Source organism: Triturus cristatus, chromosome 5_1 (assembly GCF_964204655.1).
Source record: "Triturus cristatus chromosome 5_1, aTriCri1.1, whole genome shotgun sequence".
Lineage (NCBI taxonomy): Eukaryota > Metazoa > Chordata > Amphibia > Caudata > Salamandridae > Triturus > Triturus cristatus.
The window spans coordinates 812,560,525-812,576,342 of record NC_140587.1 but is presented as its reverse complement, the minus strand read 5'-3'; the positions used below and the strand labels follow the sequence as shown (position 1 = coordinate 812,576,342).

Below are 15,818 nucleotides of genomic sequence, written 5' to 3'. Positions count from 1 at the left end.
CAGAGCCCTGCGGCCTTCCAACTATAACACCCATTTGTTATACAGAAATATAAAAAAAACTCTCCTGCCAATACTTGTTGAATTCCTTTCTCCTTGTAATTTTAAGAAAGGGATTGTTGGCACAGGTCTCAGAGCTGCAGGGTGGCGTTTGCAGAACTGGCACCAAAGGTGTGTGATCATATGTTGTTCTGGAAGTCTCGTATATCAGACCAGGCTGTTTTTGTTGTGCCTTTGAACCCTGCCCCCCTGTTCTGTCTTACTAACCGTAGTGTCTGGTGTTTGAAGGGTGGTGGTGTGAGATGAGACAGTGGGCTTGCCGTATTAATGTGCAGTCCCTGAATTTCAGGAGGAGTTCTGCTACCCGGTGGAGTGCCTGGGCTTGACGGTGGAGGAAGTCATGCACATCCGTCAGGTGCTGGTGAAGGCTGAGCTCGAGAAGTTCCAGCAGTACAAAGATGTCTACAATGCAATGAAGAAAGGAAAGGCAAGTATGAAGTAGTCTCAAGAAGATCACGGTGAGGCCCAACGTTTCCACTTTAATTTTCTCGCCCTCTCATCCATCTTTATCTTCTGCGAGTATTCCCTTCTTGTATCTTAATCCCATCCCCACTCCCATGATTGCATTTTACCTCAGTAATTGATTATTATTCCTGGGTACAAGCAGAGGCTGTTTAGGCCAGCTGCATTTTCTCCATTGCGAGATCCATTTTGATATCCAAACTCTATACACTTTGGCAATATCTCAGAGGTGGGCCAAAGCAGACAGCGCCCTGCTTCCTTCTACCAGCACCTAAGTCACATATTGACACACAAGTGAAGGCACAGACTCTTTATTCGGCTTACTTAGGTATGCAATGAAATAGATACAGTTTGATCATTAAATGAGCTACATATACAAAAATACATTATTTTATTTTATGTAACATGCGATATATTACTGTCTCTTCTTCATGCTTCCTAATCCAAGTCCTTACTTGAGGAGGAGAACCTCTGCACATCTAACAAAAACCCTACCCATACCTGGTGTCAGACCTCATTCTGGGGGAACACCAGGGGGAGGCAGGGTCTATCGGAGCTCAGTCATGGTTGTTAGGTCATGTGTCACTGGTGCCCTAGGGCCTGTCCTGCTGTGGCCAAGTGTAATCTTTTCTGCACTTAACCTTCACGGTAGCAAGGACGAGCTGTCCCAGGGAGATAGGGTGGGGGTGCATAAGCTCAGAACTCAACAATCAACCAACAGAAGAAGAACAAGCATTGGCATAGCCAATAGGTCTCGCTTTTGGGACCTTATTAGTATTTAGTTATGCAGCACAATATCCTTGGTGCAACAATAACTGTTGCATGGCAAAACACTTATAAGGTCCCAAAGGCGAGACCTATTGGCTATGCCAATGCTTGTTCTGTCTTTAAAGCACTCTGATGGTCCCTGGGTCAGAGTCCCTCCCATGAAAGATTTAGAGGAGGGAATGGGCAAACAATATATGTCATGCTATTTGCTATTCAGAGGCAATGGGCCAACATATTGGTCTTAACCAAGTCTATACCGGTACGTTAGGCTAACATGCAGCTCATATAGTAAAACATTTCAACATTATGCATAGGCGTACAAGGTTTAAAGAAACGAATAAGCAACAAAAAAATAGGCAACAAAAGAGTCATGCTAATATCTTACAGGGTGCCCTGCACCAAAGGCAGGGTTTAAAGAAACGAATAGGCAACAAAAATATCAAAAATATCATGCTAATATCTAAAAGGGGGGACAGAGCCGTAATGGAGGCTAGACCCATTCTGTGGATCCGGTTGCATGCATGTATCAGATGCGCCGAAGAGGAGGAAATGCTCGCAGTTTTAAAAGGCCTCTGTGGCTTGTGTATAGTGAAACACGAGAGTGAAATCATTTTGAACCTTTGTTCAGTCGAACAACTGGGCATGGGTTGGCATGGTGCATGTGCGTGTACGTAGAAGCCTAAAAAGGGGAACTTTTAGTTCAGGACAATGAAATAACCCGCGGGTAATTTAACGGGAAAAAACAGTTGTCAAACATGGAGTACAACCCACTAGGAGGTATCCGTAACATGCGGGTATTTTTCCGATAGGAACAAAGGTACATACACATACAGGGTGGGGTTAGTGAGCCAAGGTACATAATATTGTAAAGACAGACTAATGAGAATCCGGGATTACTTGTGTAATCACTGTCGCGTTCAACTTACCAGTAATTCTTATGCGGTTGTAAAGTATCTGTAAAGTTTATAGAGAAAGTCTAAGCGGAGAGTGTAGATTGGGAGGTGGGGAGAAACGAGAAACGAGATTGGTATTGCATCGCTGTGTTGTGGGCCGCGGGGGGCCGCAATGCCATGGTAGAATCACCCGCAGCATCAGGGTGCCCAGCGCCGGTGTTCTGATAATACGCAAGTGACCAGGGAGGGTTTGAAAACGATATAGCAGGAGGCACATAGGTAAGAAATCGAAAGGACGGTATGAGGGATCCCCAGGAGGGGCATGGTGGGAGGCGCTGGGGAGGTGTTTGAAATACTCACGAGAGAACGGTGCACACAAGTCTGTGGTAATCGCTGGGTTTCAACTGCAGTCCAGATGCTAAAAGCGCGGTGGGTGCTGGTTCCATATGTTGTAAAGCAAATGCCGTAAGGTAGGGGGAAAATGACAGCGGAGAGTCGTAAAAGTGACAAATTACAAATCCCAATAATGAGGTTCGATGCTGCAGTCTGCAGGTAGCGAAAACACTAATTGATCTAACGGTAAGGCTGATAAAAGAGAATACAGGAAATCAGTTTGGTGAGGATTAAATTCGGAACAAGTGGTCCGAGGTTTAGGTAAAAAAGTATTAGAACGGGGAGCCGTGAAGGTGTCTAAATAACTCCTGCGGCAGGAGTTCGAGCCTGCAGTCCGCAATATCCAGAGGTGGAGACTCTTGGATTACTGATAGAAGAAAAATATAGGCAGAAGAAAAATACAGAAAGTGGTGGGCAATAGCAACTAGGAAGGCGAGTTCGCAGCTGCAGTGTGGGGTGTTGCCGTGACAGAGTCCAAAAACAAGGGCTGGAGCAGGAAGGTATTGTAATGGTGCAGACTCCAGGCGCACGGGAGCAAAACCTCTTAGGTATGAAGACAAAGCTCGGTGACCAGAGGAAACAAGCGGCCGTGAAAGTGATCGCAATCGCGACCGTGATCAAACATCAAAGCGGCCGCGCACATGCACTGTAGCTCTAGGCTGGCCTGGTAGCACTTTTTGGAGCCCTCTCAATAAGTCTCGCCAGAACAGCGCATGCGCTGGGTCAGGCGAGACCTAAAAAGTGCAGTTTAATCACACCGTAGTAATAAATACTGCTCAATGTGATTCAGTATACTGTGCAAGACCACTGACTTATTGTCAGTGAAATTGCTCTCCCACCCTCGCAGCTCCACCATCAAGTGAGGCCCTCCTGAGCCCCTGCACTCTCGATTGTTGGTGTTCGAGGGGCTCCTCCACCCACAGGATATACCTGCGCCTCATCCCTGGTGGTCCAGTGTACCTCTCACTCTTTCTCTTGCTCTGTTTTTCTGCTTGCTTTTTCCTTTCACCTTTGTTTTTCACCCTTTTTTCTGTCACTCTCTTTCGATCACTTCCCATCTTACTTTTCACTTTTACTCTATTTTCACTCTACTCTTTATTCTGTGCACCTCTCTCCCGTTTTTTTCCCCTCTGTTGCTGCCCCCGCAGCCCCCCCAGCGCGACCAGCCAAAGCCGGTTTCCCCTCCCCGCTCCCGCCTCCCAGCTATCCAGCCCTCCCTGACCCCTACTTAATGGCAGCCGCTGCGGGGACAGGCGAGCAAGACCACTGACTTATTGTCAGTGAAATTGCTCTCACATTCTCGCAGCTCCACCATCAAGTGAGGCCCTCCTGATCCCCTGCACTCTCGAGTGTTGATGTTCGAGGCCCTCCTCCACCCGCAGGCTATACCTGTGCCTCATCCCTGGTGGTCCAGTGGACCTCTCACTCTTTCTCTCGCTCCGTTTTTTTGCTTGCTTTTTCCTTTCACCTATTTCCTTTCACCTTCGTTTTTCACCCTTTTACTGTCACTCTCTTTCTACCACTTTCCATCCTCGTTTTCACATTTACTCTGTTTTCACTCTACTCTTTATTCTGTGCATCTCTCTCCCGTTTTTTTCCCGCTGCTGCTGCCCCCGTGGCCCCTCCCCCCAGCGCGACCAGCCCAAGCCAGTTTCCCCTCCCCACTCCCGCCTTCCAGCTGTCCAGCCCTAACCGACTCCTACTTAATGGCGGCCGCTGCGCGGGCGCCCCAAAGGCAAGCCTGTCTGTGCCCGTCCACGACCCGAACGTGACCAGCGCCAGGAACCCTGGACCTCTGAACCACCAATGCTACAACCCAGCGGCACTCAACCCAAGTTAGCATCACCAGTCAACACCCACGGACCCTTCAGCTGTCACCACTGCCGCCACTCCTGCAGCACTGCCAAGACCACGGATCCAGCACAACCTGCCCGCAACAACGCGACCGCACCAAAGACCCTGCAATGCATCCTCCTCAACGTTCGTTCCCTCCACAAACACGCCACAGAAATCTGGGACCTCCTCGACAGCACCGCCCCGGACATCGCATTCATCACTGAAACCTGGACCGACACCACCTCGGGACCTGACAACTCCATCGCCATTCCCCAAGGATATAAGGTCTCCCGGAAGGACCGCCCCACCCGCCCTGGGGGGGAGGGGGGGGGGGGATCGCCTTCGTCCACAAATCCACCCTACACATGAGCACAGTTTCCGACGAGCCCACAGACCTGATGGAACACCTACTCTTCAAGATACAGGCCAGCCTTACCACCACCCTCCTGGGAAACCCTCATCTACCGACCCCTCCCCCCCCTCCCCGGACCATTCACTAACTCCATCACCCCGCAGGCTATCGCGTCCATCAACTACACCTTGCTGGGCGACCTCAACTTCCACCTCGACATCCAACAAGACCCCAACACAACATCCCTCCTGGACAACCTCCAAAACATTGAACTCCACCGGATTGTGACTGAGCCCACGCACTCAGCAGGACACACCCTCGACCCCATCTTCACCACAGGAAACTCCATCACTTTCAGCCACACCACGAACTTCCGTGGACAGACTATCACTGCATCCATTTCACCTTGAGAATACCCACCATCCACAGAACCCAGCACCTGCTCCCACGCAGATATTGACCTAAAATCACCGACGACCAGCTCACCATCTCACTCGGCAACTCCACCCAAACAATTGCGGACGACGACCCCAACACTGCAGCCCGAACCTTGCACAGATGGATCTCCGACTGCGCCAACACCATAGCCCCCCTCAAAAAGAACAACAACACACACGCCAGGAAAGCCCGCTGGTTCACCACCGAACTCCGAGAGTCCAGACGCACATGCCACTGCCTCAAAAAGGCCTGGAGGAACTCCAAATCTACAGAAACCCACAACAACTTCAGAGCCGCCACCAACGCCTACCACCAACTCATCAGAAATACAAGAAAGTAAGCGATCAAATACAGAATCTTCACGCATGCACACAACAGCAAAGAACTCTTCAGCATCATCAAGGAGTTCGCCCAACCCATCAGCGAGTCTACAGACATCCCTCCCTCACAAGACCTCTGCGACATACTCAGCACTTTCTTCCACCACAAAATCAAGAACATTTACGACAAAGACAGCCAATACACAGAACCCTCACCAACCACCCCTGACACCTTGAAGCCAACGATTGACATCTGGATAGCCCTCACCACCGAAGACACACTGGAGACGATGAAGTCAATCCACTCCGGGGCCCCCACGGACCCATGCCCCCACCACATCTTCAACAGAGCCGTCGAAACCATCGCCCCCTTGCTTTGCCACATTATCAACCGCTCCCTCGCAAACGCCTCCTTCCCCTATGACTGGAAGCATGCTGAGATCAACCCCCTCTTGAAGAAACTCTCAACAGACCTCAGACCCATCTCCCTGCTCCCGTTCCCAGCGAAAGTCATCGAGAAAGCCATCAACAGCCAACTCGCCAACTTCATCGAAGAGCACAACATCCTTGACTCCTCCCAATCCGGCTTCAGGAAGAACCACAGCACGGAAACCGCCCTCCTGGCCGCAACAGAAGACATCTGCTCCCTCCTGGACAGAGGAGAGACAGTAGCCCTCATGCTCCTCGACCTTTCAGCGGCCTTCGACACGGTCTTTCACCGCACCCAACACGCAGACTTCACGACGCAGGGATCCGTTCATTCCTCTCTGGCAGAACGCAGCGGGTCAGACTCCCTCCCTTCCTCAGCCCCACGATGTTCAACATCTACATGACTCCCCTCGCCGTCATCGTCGGAACCCACGGACTCAACGTTGTTTCATACGCAGACGACACCCAACTCATCCTCTCCCTATCCAACGAACCCAACGCAGCCAAAAGCAACTTTCAAGAAGGCATGGAAGCAGTAGCCAAATGGATGAAGAGCAGCTGTCTACAACTCAATATGGACAAAACAGAAGTACTCATCATGGGCCCACACCCCGACAACTGGAACGACACCTGGTAGGCCCCTGCCCTCGGAAGCCCGCCCGCACACGCCCACGGACCACGCATGCAACCTCGGAATCATCCTGGACTCCGAACTCAAAATGGACCGCCAGATCAACTTCGTCGCATCCTCCTGCTTCCACACCCTCCGCCTCCTACGCAAGACCTTGAAATGGATCCCCCTCAAACACAGACAGACCATCACACACACCCTCGTCACCAACAGACTTGACTACGGCTATGCACTATGCCGGAATCAATAGTCTGGAACGCCCTCCCACTCCACCTCAGACAGACGACATTACTCCCTGACTTCACGAGGGACCTCAAAACATGGCTCTTAGATAGAACTCCTCCTTGATGGACAGGACCCTGCAACCCCCTTTCCCCCCCCCCCCCCCCCCCTTTCCCCTCCCAGCGCCTTGAGACCCTTACAGGTGAGTAGTCGTGCTCAACAAACCCATGATTGATTGACTGATTGCAGTGATCCAGGTTACAGATCTCCCTTGTGGTGCCTCACCCGCTGATTTACCTTGTGCTTGTCCAACCCAGGCCATCCTTTGATAGCTGGTCCCCACTGTAATTTAGGACAGGGAGCTTGAATCAGGCACAGGTGCAGCCCTAATCATCCCACAAGCCAAATGCACACTCAGTTTATGATTTTTAAGGTTTTTACCCCAGGTGGTGCAGTGGGTAATACATTCGTCTCTCATGCTCCTCCAGAGTGTATCTGGCAGATTTGCCAAGCAAAGCGGTCTCAGGGGCTGTCAATGAGGCCAGGTGCATCCTGTGTATCTGTACACACAGAGCTCGGTTCAGAGGTGAGCAGTGACTCTTGTGCTGGTGCATGGATGCAGGCTCTTCTACTGTGGCCTTATCCATCCATTGGATTAGAGTGCACCCTGACTGGGCTTTTCATATAGACCCCTGCTGGCCTGTCACAGTCACCACGGGATTTGTAGCCCCTTTCGAGCCGACTCATTCTCCAAGTCAGTTGTAGCCACGATTGGGTCAGCGAAGTTACCATGGCAATTGTAGCCCAGATCAGGCTGGTGCAGTGACCCAAAGCAGTTGTTGCCCTTATTGGGTCAACTTGCTGTCACAACAGTTGTAGCCCTGATCAGGTGAATGTAGTCACCAGGGCAGTTGTAGCCCCAGACGGACCAACTCCATCCGCATAGCAGTTGTAGCCCCTACATGTCCAATGCAGGCAGTTGCAAACTTGATCCGGCAGAAGCACTCATGAAGACATGAAGCTGTTACCACCAGAAACCACTGGTCACTCCTAACTTTGCTCTCAATTAGTCTGATTCCTCTAGATAGCGCTCTGTCCTTGGGACACACTGGGTTTCTCCTGCTGGATAATCTCCAGGTATACTCCTTCCCTCTCGCGGGAGACAGGCAGACCAGCAGACCCTCTGCTCCTCCAATAGAAAGAGCAGACTTTAGGTGATGTTCCCCCATTCATCGAAGACCGACTGTCAGTCCGATACCAGCCCAGGTCACAAAGCAGTTCTTGAAGTATTCTGTGGACTGCTCCTTTCCTTGGTCATAATTGACTTTGAACTAGATCAAAGCGGGTTTGATTTGTGTCCCACTTTTATACACATTTTCTAGACGGGGATGTGGATCCACTGTTTCAACTTCAGGACTGGTTTGGGAGGGTTCTCCTTTAAAGCGACTTTGTCATGCTGCTCTCCAGACACAGTCTTTGCGATACTAATGCTTCTCAGAGCAGTGGGGCTTTCGCCAGACTGGAACACCTACAACCCAAGCACCTGGCTGTAATTAGCCTCTCTGAAGCAGTAATCTGGGAGAGATACACGAGTAGGCCTGGCTTGGAAATGTCCTCAACTAGTGCAATAAAAAATGTGGTCCCACCCTTAACCCTACCTTCAATCAAATGAGAATGCTCAAGAAGAACTAATCAGCAGCCCGTTACTAATAAAAAGCCTCATGGAATTTTAAAAAGTTGGCCCTGTTTCTATTCCCATTTCTTCAGTGTCTAGATTTCCACCGACAGGAATGCAGGCAATGCACTTCCAGTATCAAGGGGAACTATCCTTATGCTCCCTCTTGTGCCATACCATACCAGGATCATTCCAATGTATCCCTCTGGTTTCAGTGCTCAGTGTTGCAGTCCAGCTCCAGTGGACAGTTCAATGGCCCGCTGACGTACCATATCCAGAGACACAAATATTTAGAGTTTATCTGGAACTAGAGAATGCAGCTGAGGTGATGGTGACGCATAATTTGCTGAATTTAGTATAGAGAATGCAGCTGAGGTGATGGTGACGCATAATTTGCTGAACTTAGTACTGTAGATTTTGGCGAGGTGTATGAAGAGACTGGACCCAGGAGTAAAGTATTCCCCGATTATCCCAAGAACAAGTGAACAAAGCAGTGGCCATTGATTATCGCTGTGGGAGTAACAACAGTGGGAGAGTTGTATAAACATGGGTTTTAGATACAGATTCATATATTGATAATTGTAATTGCATTTATTTAGCGCTTGCTCTTCCTGATGAGGCGTCAAAGTGCTTTTTCGGCGAGTAGCTCGCTACTCCAGAACCCAAAGAGGATTAGTGGTGAATTAGTATATGGAGATATGAAATTAGTTTGAGGGGTGTACATGTGAGTTTGTTAGTTGGATTAGAAAAGGATAGTGGAGGGATAGAAGAGGGAAGGGTTTGCATTTATATAGCGCTTGCTAACCCTGATGAGGTGTTGAAGTGCTTTTCGACGGGTAGCATAAGTGAGAATAGGATACCAACGAGTCTGTTTTTAACTCGCATTAATATATGCAAAATGATGGGAGAAATATGGTACACAAAAGGGGTGGAACCACCCACACATGGAGTATTAAATACTTTGCTTACACAACGAATGGGAGAAAGATCAATATCACAGTTATATGTGGCGAAGATGGGGCTAACCAAAAGAAAATAAACTGAATTAGAAGTGGAATTGTTGAGTGATATAGGCAGAGATCTAGAAGACACAAAATGAACATTAATATTAGAACTTTCGTAAAAAATGACCAGAAGTGCCCAGGCTAAGGCTCCTCTAATTTAGTATATTGTGCAGGGCGTATTGAGCACCGAAATGCCTGGGCAAGATATATTCCCTAACCATAGTGCAATGCCCTTGATGCTAAGAAAATGCTGGCTGTTGGCATATGATGTGAGCGTGCCCTGTTATTGAGAGATTCTGGCGGGAAATCTCCACTAGCCTTACTGAAGTAAAAGAAACAAAAAAACTAAATACCGTAGAAAGATGCCCAGTATGCTTGGTGAAGCGTGCTATGGCCCAGAAACCAGCGAGCAGGTTTACAGCGTTGGCATTTACAGTAGCAAAAAAGAGAAAAGCCATGAACTGGAAGTCGCGTAATGCCCCGGATATAAAATGGTGAAATTAGCAAATCAAGGAGGCAAGACATTATACATCAATAGTAGAAATGGCCTCGGGCAAGAGGTAGTAGTACAAGCCAGGGACATACCACTAATAGAGTTTGAAAGCCAGATAAGAACAGAAGCAAATAGTAGATAGCATAAAGATTTAGAAATCAGTAGGAAAACAGGAGAGCGCCAAAAAGAGGGGCGATAGGTCTCCGAAAAACAATGTTGTTAGAAGACAAACCTAAAACAGAAAAAGACTTCTTGGTAAAGGGAAGAAAACAACTCTTAAAATAATGAACTTGGCTACCCCTATTTATGACCTTCTTAGCTGGGGAAGAAATACACAGCCCCCACCAACAAAATATGATTGAGAGATGGCAATGCTGAAGAGAACAAAAACCGTGACTAAAGACTCAGAGTTGTGTAACTGTGTTCATACTAGTGTTTGATTATTGGTTAAAATGCTCAGAATGGGTCGAGGGCAAAAATTTACCTATAGCGTAAATTGGATGTGGAAAATAGTATTGATATACATTTGAATACTGATTTATATGCTCGACAACGGGATAGAACATTTCATATAAAATTCATGTAAGTGATATTTGCAAAACAAAATAATAAAATCTATCAAAAACTAAAAAAAATCACAAAAGTGTGCATGAGGATAACCAGTGATTTAAAAACTAGGTACAGGAGTAGCCTCCTCAAGTGCTCTACACTTAGGCGCCAGGTAAACACACAGGATGTGGAGTGATGGCCAGAGTTGTCGACTTTGGAGGTGAGGAACCAGGTTCGAGCCTCGGCGTCAGCTCAACATCCTGTGATTCTGGGCAAATCACTTAATCTCCCCGTGCCTACATAAAATGCATGTGTGTTTGTGCAATGTAACTGGTGCTTTGGGTCAAGTTTGCGCAATATAAAATAGCAAAAAAACATAAATCCGGCAGAACAAATGCTGAAGGCACGGGTTGTGTGCCTTTTAGAAGCTGGAAAGCAGGCCTGGTTCCTCGAGTAGCTTTCATCACCCTCCGAAGCGGTAGAAAACCAATTAATCCCAGTGCATGAAGAATGGTGGACTCATGGGTGGTTAAACAGGAATATCTGATATTAAACTGTGCAACTCGCACAGATCCAGCTATCCTACAGTGACGTAAATCTTTCTTCTGTTCTGTTCCCTCAGCTCTGCTTCTGTTGCCGGACCAAAAGGTTCAGTTTCTTCACTTGGTCTTACACCTGCCAGTTCTGTAAACGGTAAGTGGTTTTGCTTCGACAGTCTGCATTATTCCACTCGTTCTCTTTCTGTTTAGCAGTCCGACCACCTTAAAATGGTTGAAAACAATATCTTTGAGGTTATTGTATAACAATATGATCTATTTGTTTTTGTTTCGAAGGGCTTGTAAAGGGATTTCAATGTTTGAGAATACGCTGAAGATTGGAACCACCTGGAGGCTCCTACCGTTTTTATGCTACTGCTCATATTAAAGATTAACTTTTCTCCCTTGAAGCCTTGAGGGACTCGACAAACTTGTACACCCGTCCTATGTGCTCTTTTGTGCACCTCTGTATTACAGAGAGCATCGCTGACGTCTGCACTGCACCTTCTGTAATACCTAAAGTGCAGGTGCACATTTCGTGCCCAACTATTTCAAGGGAGTCTTTCTCAGGGCTTTACGTGGGATGAAAAAACAGGGGTCTCTAAAGGGGTGTGACCGATGTAATTAAGGGCATGGCTTACAACACACAAAATATGGGCTTAGCAAGTGTGTCGCCCGACTGGTATTTTGCTGCTTCTGTCATTGCATCCAAATATACAATACAAGTGACATTACACCTACAACAAGCCAGGACTATTGGCTTTGTCAATGGTTGTTAGTTGCATAAGATAAATAAGTAACAACAATGTCTTCGTTGTACATAACATTTGTTAGAAATTGGGTTTCTGGTTGACTAGGGCTATGGGCCAGGCAGAACCCACCACTCTAGACAGAACAAGGAAATTACACACTGAAGATAACCACTGCTCACCCCCTCGATAGCTTGGCAGAGCAGTCAAGAGTATCCCAGAGGCAATGTGTAAAGCATTGGCGCAACACCCTCACACAACAGTGACACACTAGGCACACCACAAAAGAGACTCCCTTAAAGGTTATATATTAATATCCTTTGTATTATCCATAAAAACACATTAGATCACAATCACATACTGTGTCACTAGGGACTTGTCATGACTTCACAGGGATTACATAAATCACTTGTCCAATCTGGCCATGGTCATAAACATCACAGTTTGCACAACCCAGTAACTACTGGTAGGGTTGCACTTAGCATAAAGCAGTAGGCATAAATACCATCAGCAGTACACTATAGCAGCCACTTGTACAGTGCACATATCATAAGCACATTATACCCACCTTAGCCATACCACCATTACTGCAGATCACCATTACTGCACATATAAGGTAGGTCCTTACATGATAGTCCATATGCCTCACAGGGAGACCAGGTAGAGCAGCATCTGCACACCCCTAACTGAGATCCCAGTACTCTCAGTGCGGTTTCCCCAGTCAGCAAGTTCCTCACCGGGGGCAATGCCCCCAGGAATAGGTGACACTAGGTAGGTGTGTCAAGTTTGCTATTGCTGGTCGGTGAGCACGACACACAATACTAGCACAAGATTGATGTTGGGACCTTTTGGGGTTTATCCCACACTCCTATTTTTGTGAGATATTATTGTTAGACATGACTGAAATGTTGTCACTCAGAATCATTTATGTTATAAGACAATCTTGCATTACTTTCAGTATTCTTCTGATGAAGGTATTCTACCGTAATGCATTGGGTGATGTAAACACTTCAAGAACTCCGTTTGTATAATGAAGAATATGAGAAAATGAGAATACGAAAGAAGGAAAAGAAAATAAACAAGAATATATTGTTTATTATCTGATTCATATCTTTCTGTTATGTCACTTATGACGAAGAGGTTTGGTGTATATTCGCATGGAACAATTGATATACATGTTGAATTACATTGAATTATATGTTATGTAGAATTATGTGAAGAAAAGTACAAGTTTGAATACATTACATTTCACCGTGCGGGCAACTGAATAGTGCGCCCCATACACAAACAGGTTCTGTTTGTGTTTTGTTTGTGAACTAGGTAGGCTTTACCACCAGCAGCCGCATACGATCATGCTGAACAGTCAGTGTCACCAATATGGTATACCTGCCTCCTCAACAGGAAATTCATGTGGGAGCGGCCTGCTAACTCGCGGTGCCGTCCTTCCTCCCCGGCTCCCCTCTGCGAGTGCAGAGTTACTGACAGGCTACGGGAGAACTCCGGTCGGGCCCCGTCGGGCCAGGAAAGCATGGAGCGACGTCTCCCATCTACTCTCTTGGCTTACTTCTGGGAACGCGGTCCTGCTTGGCCCCGCCAACACCCAGGCTCAGCCACGGGACCCGTCACTCCAATCTGGCTTCCGGCTACGACGGCCTGCTGGTTTCGCTCTCGGGCTGGAGCTTTGGGTTGTGGCTCCTGCGTTGCCACAGCGAACGGTAGGGGCCGCGCTTAGCTTTCTGTCATGCTGCATCTCTTGGGCTCCCGCTACACGCTTGGCCCGGAGACTTACTGTGTAGAGCCCAGCATTCAGGTTGAAGGCAGAGTGAAGTGCTCAACATGCGCTGATCTCAACAAGCACACCACAAAGGGAAGCGCCAACCATGCGCTTCTCTGTAGGGCTCACCAGCGTTGGGACTGACAATTAGCGCTCTCCAGTCGCTTTGTAACAATAGGGTGGGAAAACACAGCACTCACCACGTGCTGTGTCAAAAATCACACAGGGCAAGCCACAAAGCCCTGGGAGGTCACTGGGGCAGGGAACAGGGCACAGGCAGGCCAGCACGCAGGGTTCCCTAGCATAGTGGCAGTCCCTTTAGCCACTCAGCAGGCTTCAGGTGGTCCCAGACAGTGGTTCCTCCTGGCACACAGCCGTCCTCTGGCAGTCCACGCAATATCTTCCTTTCGTGGGGTCACAGCCCCTTTACTTATAGTCCCAAAGTCTTTGGTGGCAAAGGGCTCTGAGCCCAGCCCAAACCAGTTCTGTCCTCACTGGTGTAGTTTCCTGGCAGGAGGTGGAGACATCATTGTTCAGGGCATACAAGGCCTATTCAGGTGCAGAGAAATCTCCTCCCACTACTCTAAATGCAGCCCGGGTCTATTCAGCCCAGCCCTGACTCATCCAGGAAAGACAGGTCAAACCTCAACCCCACCATTTGCTGTCTGAAGAGAATTCACATCCCCTGTCTCTGTCACTCCAAAACCATACAGTCAATTCACAAACCAGCAGAGGCACACAGAAGTGGCCACTTCTAAAAGTGGCATTTCTAAAATAGTAATAACAAATCTGCTTTCACTAATAAGCAGGATTTATCACTACTATTCCAAACATACCAAACATGGTCATGCTACCCCTCTCATGTCAGGAATTTCCACTGAAGCACATATCAGGGAATCCCCAATGCATCCATATGAGAGGGCAGCCTCACAGCAGTGAGAAACCAAATAGGCTGTTTGTCACTACCAGGACATTCCACACAGTTAAGGCACATGTCCTACTTTTTACCTACACAGCACTCTACCCATCGGGCTAACTAGAGCCTACCTGTGGGGTGACTTATATGTAGTAAAAGGGAAATTGTAGACATGGCAACCACTTTACGTGCCACGTCACAGCAGCAGTAAACTGCGCGTGCAAGCCCTGCAGTGGCAGAGGCCTGAGACAGGTTTGAAAGGCTACTTCGGTGGGCGGCGCAAGAAGCGCTGCAAGCCCACTTGTAGCATTTAATTTATAGGCCCTGGGTATATGGGATATCACTGTACAAGGGACCTACAAGTAAATTAAATATGCCAAACAGGTGTAGAACAATCTTACCAAGTTTACAAGAGAGAGCACCTGCACTTTAGCACTGATCAGCAGTGATAAAGTGCCCAGAGTCACAAAACCACCAACACCAGGTCAGAAAAAATACAGAAGTAAGGCAAAAAGTTCTGGGATGACCCTACAAAAAGGGCCAAGTCTAACAACATTGAAATTACTTCAGTGCTGACATGATGAGACTATGAAAGAACCATAACAAGTTTCTTTAAATTTACCTCAAAGGCAGTGAAGGGTGGCACTGTTGCAGAGTTGTGATGTATTTTTCACTCTGAGGATGAGGGCAAATATGGAGAGCCCAATAGGGACCCATCTCAGCACCCCTTTTTAGAACTGCAGGTGCTGAGGACCAACAGGACCCGGCCCACTTAAAGTCCTGGTCTTTCCTCGTTTACATGGGGGTGTGGTCCCATGCGATTTAGGGTATACCTTTGCCCCTTAACTCACGTAGTGTTGCTGATGCGGGCATAGGGTCATATGAAGTGGCCCACAGTCTGTGAACCAACCGAGGGGACCCCTGGAAGCCCCTTTGGAAGAGGACATGAGATCTAGGGGAGGACATGGGGCCCAGGGACTACATTGGTCCCTCCTGCAGGTTGATGCAGGCACACTGAGAAAGCAGAGGTTGTTCCTTTAAAAATGCTCCTCAGTATTGTGGTAGATATAGTCCTTGCATTTCCTATTTCAATCTGCATTGAATACGTATTGCTTTTACATGAGGGGATCTCCTTCCATTTAAACTGTACAGCTCACTTTTCTCTGAGATAATCTACCAAAATCTAGATGTTTTGCTTTCTTTAGAGCTCTTTTGAGAGCTGCGATAACTGTTTAAATAGATGGATGCAGCACCCAAAGAGTTGCATACCATTGTGGTATAAAGAAAAGAAAAACCTTTAAAGAATTTTGTTTGTCAGTCT

General features: G+C 47.8%; 1 protein-coding gene across 5 annotated transcripts in view; it reads left to right on the top strand.

The window, feature by feature from the left end:
• Positions 1 to 15,818, top strand: part of SPIRE1 (spire type actin nucleation factor 1) — a 490,495-nt gene that overhangs the window by 449,969 nt on the left and 24,708 nt on the right. For all 5 annotated transcript variants that reach the window (XM_085605852.1, XM_085605851.1, XM_085605848.1 and 2 more), the window contains 2 exons: positions 347 to 484; positions 11,145 to 11,215. In XM_085605852.1, the coding sequence (XP_085461978.1) occupies positions 347 to 484; positions 11,145 to 11,215 (209 nt within the window). The remainder of the gene's footprint in view (positions 1 to 346; positions 485 to 11,144; positions 11,216 to 15,818) is intronic.